Below are 12,262 nucleotides of genomic sequence, written 5' to 3'. Positions count from 1 at the left end.
TGAAGCTCCTACGAATGTTTCTTCTGCTGTCTATCCATTTATCTACCCATTAGTGCTAGAATAGAACAATGTTTTTCTTTCTCCTATGCTACTCCTGGAGCCTTGGTGGTGCAGTGTTTAAGAGCTTGTCTGCTAACCAAAAGATCAGCAGTTCTAATCCACCAGCCGCTCCTTGGAAACCCTATAGGGTAGTTTTACTCTGTCCTGTAGGTCACTAGGAGTCAGAATTGACTGGACGGCAATGGGTTTGTTTGTTTTTTGTTTTGGGGGGTACTACTACTGGAGGCCCTAGGGAGTGCAAACGGCTAATGTGCTCGTCTGCTATCTGAAAGGTTGGCAGTTTGAGTCCACCCAGAGGTGCCTCAAAGGAAAGGCCTGGTGATCTATTTCCAAAAAATCAGCCATTGAAAACTCTATGGAGCACAGTTCTACTGTGACACACATGGAATCGCCACAAGTCAGAATTGACTCGACAGCAACTTGAATGCTACTGCTATGCTTTCCAAATAATGTACAAGTGTCTTTCATTGTCAGAAACTAAACTGGAACCCTGCTCCCTGCTGGCAAGGGAGTCTGCGAAATTTGTTGTTCAGACTGCCAATCTTACAGCACAGGGGAGAGCTTAAAAAAGTGAGGATCCTATTGAGTGCCAGAACAATCTGCTTTGAATACTCAGCACCCATCCAAACCATTTTACCCATATTTAACCTTATTAAACAACATGAAGAGTATTATGCTTCCATATAATATGATCCACTGAGAGCTTGGCTGCTAACCAAAAGGTCAGCAGTTTGAATCCACCAGCTGCTCCTTGGAAACCCTATGAGGCAGTTTTACTCTGTTCTGTAGGGTCACTATGAGTTGGAATCAACTTGATGGCAACGGGTTTGATTTTTGGAGCCCTGGTGGCACGGTAATTAAGTGTTCGGCTGCTAACCAAAAGCTTGACAGTTGTAATCCACCAGCTGCTCCTTGGAAACCCTTTAGAGTCACTATGAGTTGGAATTGATGCGATGGCAATGTGTTTGGTTTTTGGAGCCCTGGTGGTACAGTGGTTAAGCATTCGGCTGCTCACGAAAAGGTTGGCAGTTTGAATCCACCAGCTGCTCCTTGGAAACTCTGTGGGGCAGTTCTACTCTGTCCTATAAGGTCACTATAAGTCAGAATCAACTCCACAGCAATGGGTTTATTTTTGGGTTATTTTTTTTTGTTTTTTATATGACTCATATAAATGAAGATACAATTAACCTCTCCCTTGAAAGGGAACATTCAAAGTTCCATCAGTATCTGTGATCATTTTGGAGTGATGTTAATTCCTACTACTTTAGTCTCAATCTACATAGATATACTGGAACTTAAAAACTTAATTATAAAGTTCACCACTAATAATACAATAACACACATTTTGCCAACTGGGTATTGGTGTGAGAAATCACTCCCACTTCTACCTTTTAGTTCCTTTTCATGTATTCTGGCTATGACAGAAATAACATCATATACTAATCATTGGTTAAAGCTTATACATCATCTTCTAGGATGGCACCTCAGCCCTCTAAGGTATTGTCACCTAGTTAGCATTATAACTGAGTCTTCAATAGGTCATTCCACTGCTTTATCGGGTTAGGTTTTCTGGATGATGAGATGTATATGAGTCTCATTGTCTTAGGCTGGATTCTCTAGAGGAGCAAAACCAGTGAAGTGTATATATAAATATATACACCAAAACCAAACAAACCTGTTGCCATCGAGTGGATTCTGACTCATAGCAACCCTGTAGGACAGAGTAGGATTGCCCCATAGGGTTTCCAAGGCTATAAATTTTTTTATTGTGCTTTAAGTGAGAGTTTACAATTCAAGTTACCCATACAAAAATTTATACACACATTGTGTTATGTGACCCTAGTTGCTCCCCCTATACTGTGACAGCATACTCCTCCTTTCCACTCCAGATTTCCCATGTCCATTCAACCAGCTCCTGACCCTCTCTGCCTTCTCATATCACCTCCTTCCAGACAGGAGCTGCCCATTTAGTCTCACTCTTCATGAGTATCATTTTATGTCCCATAGTCCAGTCTAATCTTCGTCTGAAGAGTTGGCCTCGGGAATGGTTTTAGTTTTGGGCTAACGGAGAGTCCAGGGGCTATGTCTTCCGGGGTCCCTCCAGTCTCAGTCAGACCATTAAGTCTGGTCTTTTTACTAGAATTGGAGTTCTGCACCCGACTTTTCTCCTGCTCCTTCAGGGACTCTCTGTTGTGTTCCCTGTCAGGGTGGTCATTGGTGGTAGCTGGGCACCATCTAGTTCTTCTGGTCTCAGGCTGATGGAGTCTTTGGTTTCTGTGGCCCTTCTTTCTCTTGAGCTAAAATTTTCCTTGTATCTTTGGTGTTCTTCATGCTCCTTTACTCCAGGTGGGTTGGGACCAATGGATGCATCTTAGATGGCCACTCACTAGCTTTTAAGACCCCAGACACCATTCACCAAAGTGGGATGCAGAACATTTTCTTAAAAGACTTTGTTATGCCAGTTGACCTAGATATCCCCTGAAAGCATGGTCCCCAGACCCCCGCCCCTGCTGCTATATCCCTCGAAGTGTTTGCTTGTATTCAGGAAACTTTTTAGCTTTGGTTTAGTCCAGTAGTGCTAACTTCCCCTGTAGTGTGTGCTGTCCTTCCCTTCACCTAAGATAATTCTTACCTACTTTCTAGTTAGTGAATACCCCTCTCCCTCCCTCCCCACCCTCGTAACCATCAAAGAATGTTTTCTTCTGTGTTTAAACCTTTCCTTGAGTTCTTATAATAGTGGTCTTATATAATATTTGTCTTTTGTGACTGACTAAATTCACCAGCATAATGCCTTCCAGATTCCTCCATGTTATATTTCACGGATTTATCATTGTTCTTTATTGTTGCGTAGTATTCCATTGTGTGAATATACCATAATTTGTTTATCCATTTGTCTGTTGATGGGCCTCTAGGTTGTTTCCATCTTTCTTCCATGATCTTTATTGTTTTTGATTTTATATTTAAAGCTTTGATCCATTTTGAGTTAGTTTTTGTGCATGGTGTGAGGTATGGGTCTTGTTTCAGTTTTTTGCAGATGGATATCCAGTTATGCCAGCACCATTTGTTAAAGAGACTGTCTTTTCCCCAATTAACTGACTTTGGGCCTTTGTCAAATATCACCAAGGCTATAAATCTTTATGGAAGCAGACTGCCACATCTCTTCCCCATGGAGTGGCTAGTGGGTTCAAACTGCTAACATTTTGGTTAGCAGCGGAGTGCTTAACCACTATGCCACCAGGGCTCCTTATAAACGTGTAGAGAGATATGTATTTCAAGGAAATGACTCACGCAGTTGTGGAGGCTGGCAAGTCTCAAATCCATGGGTCAGAAGACTGGAGGCTTCTCCTGATTCATGTGGTAGAAAGGGCTGACAAACCCCAAATCTGCAGGTCAGGCAGCAGGCTGCTGGCTCACGTCCCAAGATCCAGAGATCAGAGGAGATGAGGTGAATGCAGGATCAAATGTAGGCTCGAAAGTGCAAGATTTGCCAGAACATCCGTATGTATTGGATGCAGGCCACACCCCCGAGGAAACTCCCCTTTCAACTGATTGGCTAGTCATATCAGATCACAAAATGATGATTACATAATATCTGCCAAACCACTAAGAATCATGGCCTAGCCAAGTTGTCACAAAACCTTAACCATCACCCTCACGTATATGAGCCATTGTTTTATTTCTCTTTCTATAAAATTATCATGAGAGGAAATAAGGAATTTGGTAAGTTCGCAGATGTTGATCCTTACAAAACCATTTTGGACAGAGAAAGCAAATCTATATCTAAAATAAGTATTTGTTTCACTAGGACAAATTGTTGTTCTCTCCATGATAGAAAGGGTCCAATATAATAAGCCTGCTACCAGGTGGCTGGCTGGTCCCCCTAGAGGATGGTGCCATATCAGTTGCTTAGCACTGATCTTTGCTTTTGGCAAGATGAGTGAATTAGCCTTGGTGACTCCTTGTAAAATATATATTGCTGCCACCATGCTCTTTGTACATTAGCCCATTGAGCAAGCAAATTGTTGCTAGAAAAAGAGGCTAAGTAACATCTACAGAATGTACTATGTTTTTCCATCTCATTATTGAGAGCCACCTCTGCTGTGGATGCCCTCGGGTGAGCAAATCACATGAAACACCTATTTCCTTACTCTAGGCCTGTACTGTCCAATATGTGGCCACTAGCCACAATGTGGCTATTTAAATTTTAAATAAAATTTAAAATTAAGTTTTTCAGTCACATTAGCCATATTTCAAGTGCTGAATAGATGCATATGGCTAGTGGCCACCATATTAGAAAGTACAAGTAGAGAACATTTCCATCATTGTAGAAAATTCTATTGGATAGCATTTCCAGTCTAGCCCCCTTTCTCAGACTTTTCACCAATCCCCCAATCTTATTCTTTCAAAATCCCTACTTATATAGCCAAACCATTGGAAACTTTCTGTGAGTTAATATAGGCCCATACCTCTGGCCGTCTCTCCTTCTATGCAAAGTGAACATGAATTTTGCCCACTGAAAAGATTTCCCTTCCCCACTGTACTTAAAGACTACCCCTGAATGGGGTTGTAATGCTACAGCAGTGCTATATTAAGTAGTTGCAGCATATGGTACAGGACCGTATGTAAATCAGGCCTGACTATATTCTTTCTCAGTCACTTGTAATAGGGCACTACTTGTGAGGCCATAGGTTTGGGTTGAGAGAGGTGGTAATACAGTAGAAGCTAAGTACCACCTCCTCATGCAACTTTGTACCTTTAGTACCTGCTCAGTTCAGTTACCTTACATAGCACAAGCACTTGAGGATGGAGTGCTATTGCACATGCCCAACTTAATGGATTGGTGAGTGATATACCAAATTTCAGGAAGGGCAGTTTAGGTCATTTGATCACTTGATTTTTCATGGTCAAGTATTCAGTCTCCACTAGGGCCCAGTCACAAGCAAGAACCATTCCTCAAAGGGTGAGTAGTTATTGTGGAAAGAGGTGATGGCTTCACTTCCAAATCCTATGATTAAATTATTTTACTAAAGCTTGCCAGAGGCTCCACGTAGCACAGAAACTTGGAGCATCTTGGAGCTTGGATGCGGCCTGGGTCAGCTATAGAGCTTTATCTTGCTTTGGGTACCACTAAAAACTTGCTACCTTGAAGGTTATTCAATAAATAAATTAAAGGAGCAAATGTGGGATATGTTGATGCCAGAATCTGAAGAGGCCCTCCAAGCACTTGACCTTTTCTATCATTAATAACTCTCATTCCTCGGGTCCAGTAGCCACTGTGGAGAATCTGCTATTACAGATTGTTTATTGTGACTGTGCATTCAAGAACTGCAGAAATAACCACAGGGGAGATTTACAAACACCCACTAGGCCCACTGTGAAACATATGCTGGGCCATTCAATCACTGTAGACATAGTCTAAGCATACTGTGAGTTTAAATTCTATTTATCACCTGAATTCCATAAGCCCCCACTCTGAATTGTGAACCTTAGTGGTATTTTGGGTAACAAGGTGGTAGTGTTGCCTCAGAACCACTGGACTCATCCCCAAAATGTCTATATAATTCCCATTCTCCGATGCCCAGTCACCTTGATAAATGGCCACACATCTCTTTGGGAAAGGCTCAGGAGAAGATTACATACCTGTGGCAGTGTCACAGGGTTTTTCCTGAAGACAACCTGGCATTCCCATCATTCTAAGAACGCTGGCTCAGGTCTGGGGATTGAGTAAGAGGCTATTACTTATTCTCTATGTTGTCATTCAAATTAGGCCTCTGTTCACCAGACCTAGAAGATTTTGTTTATTTATTGTTAAATACAACTCAAGTAATACTTTAATAGCCTGCCCTATCTATTTTAGTTCTAGAATCACTGTGATCAATTAACCATCACCAAAGATTTCTGCAAGTCAAACATTTGGATTATATTTCTGGCCCTATTACCTATTAAACAGTAATCATGTTCATCTTGTACATGAGGATTAAGCAGTGCCACAACTGACCTCTGATACTTTGTAGTACCATCATCCCCATTAAAATAAGGGAGTGTTTCTATGGTGGCACCTCCCACCATCATCCTCAGTAGGATAGCCATTTCAGGAAACCTGGTGCTCCCCTCAGCAGTGCATTTGACAAACCCTTGGTGAAGGGACTGTCTTCTGAATCCCCATGGTAAAAAAAAGTGGATAAGAAGATCACCCATGATAAATCTACTCCAGATTTCCTACATATTTAAACCTTTGAGTTCCTTCATCTACCTTATACCCAGGAAGTACAGGATCTTAACGTCACTTAATATAGGCTAGTGTTTAGTCCAAGTTTCAGCTAACCAACCAAGCAAACTATTAGTCACTCTTACGTATTTAAGCTAACACATTAAATCCTGAACTCTGTCTGGTAAGTGTACCTGTCTTAGTTACTGTCTTAGTCATCTAGTGCTGCTATAACAGAAATACCACAAGTGGATGGTTTTAACAAAGAGAAGTTTATTTCCTTACAGTAAAGTAGGCTAAAAGTCCAAATTCAGGGTGCCAGCTCCAGGGGAAGGCTTTCTCTCTCTGTCAGCCTTCTCATCATTGTTCCCCCAGACTAGGAGCTTCTTGGCGCAGGGACCCCGGTCCAAAGGGCGCTTTCTGCTCCTGGTACTGCTTTCTTGATGGAATGAGGTCCCCCTGTCTCTCTGCTCACTTCTGTCTTTTATATCTGAAGACAATGCCTCAGGATACAATCCAGTCTTGGAGACTGAGTCCTGCCTTACTAACACAACTGCCGCCCATCCTCCCTCATTTACATCACAGAGGCAGGATTTACCGCACATGGGAAAATCACACAATACCGGGAATCATGGCCCAGCCAAATTGATACACACATTTTTGGGGGGACATAATTCAATCCATGACAGTTACCCAGTGCTCTTGTAACAAAAATACCACAAGTGGGTTGCCTTAAAGAACAGAAATTTATTTTCTCACAGTATATGAGGCTAGAAGTCCGTATTCAGAGGGTGGCATTCCTTCTTTGTCTATTTCAGCTTCTAGCAGCCAGCAATCCTTGGGGCTCCTGGGCTTGCAGATGCATCTGCTGTGTGTGTCTATCTTAATATGATGTCTTCCCCCATGTGGTTCTCTGTGTCTGTTCTACTCTTTTTATAATCAGAAGTGATTAGGTTTAGGACACACCCTACTCTGGTAATACCTCATTAACATAACAAAAACCTATTTCCAAACAGGATCACAACCACAGATAGCAGGGCCAGGACTTAAGTACATATTTTGTGTGAGTACAGTTCAATCTGCAATAGCATCTGTATAAAAAAATTCAACCCATTCAACATTATATTCCTTCCTCACTAGTATAACGCCTTCTGAATACATTCCTAAATATATTCCTCAGGTTTCTGCCAATATATGCTGGTAAAATCTTGTCATTCTTTCAATATGTATGTTGTCTTCTCCTATGTTAGTCCCTATATTCAACCCCCACTCTTCAGGGTGTGCTGGGATCTGACTCTACTTATGCAACTGGAGACAGAAGTGGTAGGGGTATAGGGTTGGGTCTTAAGGACACTAGGCAGCTTCTTTCAAGGTAACTGCCTCAGGTGAAGTCAATACAAAGTCCACAAACCAAAGGATAGTTAATCTCCTTGGACAGCAGAGGAAGGTCTGCTTATGCTGGCAAGAGGCTCAGTAGAATTTGGGGGTTCAGGGCACTGAAAGTCATTATAATCCTCTCAAATGTCTTCATTCCCAATTCTCAGGTTTCCATGCATTACCAACCAAAACCCTATTTTTCATTTAAGAAAACTGGCAAGGCTATGATTCAATTTGTGTTATAATTGTGAAAGCTACTTGATGAAATTTAGAATTTGATTTTTGGATACATTGGCCTGCTAGCTACAAGAAAGAAGAGGTTCTTTTAGGGTACTCATAGAAGCTTTCTGTGTCTCTGACTGTGCTTGTTCCAATAATTAAATCCCCAAGTTGGTTATTTTGTCTTTGTAAGCATATTAACATGGTCAGATGTGGCCAGACCACACCACAGTCCTTTACTATAATATTCTTTGTACCAGTCACTTGGTCTCTTAAAGCACTTCATCACAAGCAACCATATGTGTGTCTTAGTTGTCTAGTGCTGCTATAACAGAAATACCACAGGTGGATAGCTTTAACAAAGAGAAATTCATTCTCTTACAGTCTGGTGGGCTACAAGTCCAAATTCAGGGTGTCAGCTCCAGGGGAAGTCTTTCTTTCTCTTTTGGCTCTGGAGGAAGGTCCTTGTCATCAATCTTCCCCTAGCTGAGGAGCTTCTCAGTGCAGGGACCCCAGGTCCAAAGGACACGCTACTCCCCTGGCTCTTGTTTCTTGATGGTATGAGATCCCCATGTCTCTCTGCTTACTTCTCTCTTTTATATCTCAAAAGAGAGTGGCTTAAGAGACAATCCAATCTTGTAGATCTCATCAACATAACTGCCGCTATCATAGTGATAATATTTATAACACATAGGGAAATCACATCAGATGACAGAATGGTGGGCAATTATACAATACTGGGAATCACGGTCTAGCCAAATTGATATACATATTTTTGGGGGACACAGTTCAATCCATGACAATGTAATAATTTTACCAACTCTTTTGCCATAGGCTACTAGTACTGGTGACAATATCATACTGCCTTCAAATCTAACCAGGGCTAGTAACTAATCCCAGATTCTTATATTTGAGGATCTGTCCACTGGGGCCACTTCTAGACCCAATACTTTGTCATTCAGGGTTAGGTCAGGAAAACAGATTACACTTTGTGTACTTCAAGCTGGAAGATTTTTAATGTAGGGAATTAGGTGCTTACAAAACCATTGGAAAGGCTGGGGAAGCAGCCTTTCAGGGAATCTGGAAGTACAGAAACCACAGGAAGCTACTATGATCTCAGAAGGTGGAGTTACAGTAAGCCTTTTTCAGTAAAAAGTCTTACCAATTTATATTCCTCAAATGTCATACCTTTATCAGCACAGAGTATTCTCATTTAAAAAAAAAAAAAATGTTTTTCAGCATCTCAAGAGCAACCGGGAATTGTCAGAGAAGTTGTCTGGGTTGCAGCAAGAGAAGGAAGCTCTGTGTGAAGAATATGGGCAATTTTTGAAGCAGCTTGATGTCCATGTGAGGTAAACAAAAACCAGTTCCCTTTGGAAGAAAACTATATACAGTAGCTACTTTTTACTGAGAGAGCCCTGGTGGTGCAGTGGTTAAGTGCTTGGCTGCTGACCAGAAGGTTGGTGGTCCAAACCCACCAGCCACTCTGCTGGGGAAAGATGTAGCAGTCTGCTCCCGTAAGGATTTACAGCCTTGGAAACCCTGTGGCACGGTTCTACTCTGTCCTATAGGGTTGCTATGACTCGGAATCGACTCGATGGCAGTGGGGTGGGGTACTTTTTACTGAGCCAGCTCCAGGGCCAAGTGGTGGGATGCTCACTGAAGCAACTTTTAAGAGGGCCAATATAATTTTCCTTTGTTCCCATAAGTTGTATCCATAGGGCTCTTCCTAAGGAGATATGGGGCCCATTTTCTTCCCAAGAGAGGGAGAGGAAAGTCTTTCAGGGCATGAGCCATGGTCTTACTCATCTTTTTATCCACAGGCCCTGGCATACAGTAGGTGTCTTAGTTATCTACTGCTGCTATAACAGAAATACCACAAGTGGATGGCTTTAACAAAGAGAAATTTATTCTCTCACAGTCTAGGAGGCTAGAAGTCCAAATTCAGAGTGCAGGCTCTAGGGGAAGGCTTTCCCTTTCTGTCGGTTCTGAAGGAAAGTCTGTATCATCAATCTTCCCTTGGTCTGGGAGCTTCTCAGCGTGGGAACCTCAATTGCAAAGGACGCACTCTGCTCCCAGCACTGCTTTCTTGGTGGTATGAGGTCCCCCTGTCTCTCTGCTGGCTTGTCTCTTTTATATCTCAAAAGAGATTGGCTCAAGACACAGTCCAATCTTGTAGATTGAGTCCTGCCTCATTAACATAACTGCTGCTATCCCATCTCATCAACATCATACAGACAGGATTTACAACAGATAGGAAAATCACCTCATATGACAAAATGGTGGACGATCACACAATACTGGGAATCATGGCCTAGCCAAATTGATACACATATTTTTGGGGGACACAGTTCAATCCATGACAGTAGGTATTCAATAAAAAGTTATGTTTCTGAGCTTCCTAATCTTTCTTCCGTTCTCTGCTCATCATTCCACCATATTCCTCTCACTCTCTTCCTCTCTAGAATATAACATAATAGTCCAGAGCATGGACTCTGGAGCCACACTGCCTGGGTACAAATCCTGGTTCTACTAGAAACTAACTATATGACCTTGGGCAAGTTCTGTAACCTCTCTCTGCCTCAGGTCCCTCATCTTTAAAATAACAGTACTTCTGTAAGGCTGTTGTGAGGATTAAATGAATTAATATATGTAAAGCACTTTTAACAGTGTCTGGCACCCAGTAAGAGCTATTATTAGTATTTATTTATTTTTATTATTTTTAGTTCTTGCTCCATAACCCACCTCTCTGCTCCCCGCTCTGCAGTCTTCTGCTCTATTCCTTCTATAGGTTGAGGTTTCTTATTCTCATACGTTCTTACTCACCTACTGTGATGATGGTATTGATAATGATTTAAAAACCATTGTTTACTGTTTATAGCAAAGAATTTTTTCAGAGTTATTGGTATTCAGTATCTTGCTTTGATCATCATATCATTGAGAAATGTAGAAACCATAGTAAAGGGAGTGTGTGTGTGTGTGTGTGTGTGTGTGTGTGTGTGTGTGTGTACGCAAATATGGTGAAACCTGTGAGATCCAGAACTCAACGGGACTACATTGTTTTTCCCGAGTCTCGCAAGTTTTCCGCCTTTGACAGGGTGCAGTCTTACCGCTTTGCTATTGCTCATTTTAGTGGAAAATACTTGAGCTTTCCTTCTCTGACAGGTCTCCGCCTTAGACACTTCTGGCTTTTGCAGCTTTTACTGTATATATACATATAGAGAAATAGAACGTTTTCATTATCCCCAAAACTTCTATCCTGCCTGTTTGCAATCAATCTGCACCTCCTGCTTTCCTCTCAAATCCCCCGTACCTCCACCACACCCACACCCACACCCACACCCACACCCACACCCACACACACACACACGCACACACACACACACACACAAAGCAACTACTGTTCGGATTTCTGCCTGTCCTAGAGTTTCATCTAAATGGAGTTATACTGCATATAATCTTTTGTATCTGGCTTCTTAGGCTCAACATAGCCTATTGTTATGTTTTTTTTTTTTTATTGTTGTGCTTTAAGTAAAAGTTTACAATTCAAGTTAGTCTCTCATATAAAAATTTGTACATACATTGTTATGTGACCCTAGTACCTCTCCTTATGCTGTGACAGCACACTCCTCCTTTCCACCCCGGATTTCTCGTGTCCATTCAACCAGCTGCTGACCCTCTCTGCCTTCTCGTCTCGCCTACGGACAGGAGCTGCCCATTTAGTCTCATGTATGTACTTGAGCTAAGAAGCACACTCTTCACGAGTATCGTTTTATGTCCCATGATCCAGTCTAATCTTTGCCTGAAGAGTTGGTGTCGGGAATGGTTTTAGTTTTGGGCTACCAGACAGTCTGGGGGCCATGTCTTCCAGGGCCCCCCTAGTCTCAATCAAACCATTAAGTCTGGTCTTTTTGCTAGAATTTGAGTTCTGCACCCCACTTTTCTCCTGCTCTGTCAGGGACTCTCTGTTATGTTCCCTGTCAGGGTGGTCATTTGTGGTGGCCGAGCACCATCTAGTTTTTCTGGTCTCAGGCTGATGAAGTCTCTGGTTTATGCGGCCCTTTCTGTCTCTTGAGCTAATACTTTCCTTGCATCTATGGTGTTCTTCATGCTCCTTTACTGCAGGTGGGTTGGGACCAGTTGATGCAACTAAGATGGCTGCACGCTAGGTTTTAAGACCCCAGATGCCACTCACCAAAGTGGGATGCAGAACATTTTCTTAATAAACTTCGTTATACCAATTGACCTACATGTCCCCTGAACCCATGGTCTCCAGACCTCCGCCCCTGCTACTCTGTCCCTCGAAGTGTTTGGTTGTATTCAGGAAACTTCTTAGCTTTGGTTTAGTCCAGTTGTGCTGACTTCCCCTGTAGTGTGTGCTGTCCTTCCCTTCACCTA

The 12,262-nt window shown here is 42.2% G+C and overlaps 1 protein-coding gene across 1 annotated transcript in view; it reads left to right on the top strand.

Moving 5' to 3' along the window:
- Positions 1–12,262, top strand: part of LOC101359260 (phosphopantothenate--cysteine ligase) — a 162,303-nt gene that overhangs the window by 132,401 nt on the left and 17,640 nt on the right. Inside the window, exon 13 of the mRNA XM_023727143.1 lies at positions 9,104–9,216. Within this exon, the coding sequence (XP_023582911.1) occupies positions 9,104–9,216 (113 nt within the window). The remainder of the gene's footprint in view (positions 1–9,103; positions 9,217–12,262) is intronic.

This window comes from Trichechus manatus, unplaced genomic scaffold (assembly GCF_000243295.1).
Source record: "Trichechus manatus latirostris isolate Lorelei unplaced genomic scaffold, TriManLat1.0 scaffold00015, whole genome shotgun sequence".
NCBI lineage: Eukaryota > Metazoa > Chordata > Mammalia > Sirenia > Trichechidae > Trichechus > Trichechus manatus.
The sequence above is the reverse complement of the archived record's forward strand: the minus strand, read 5'-3'. Positions and strand labels throughout refer to the sequence as shown.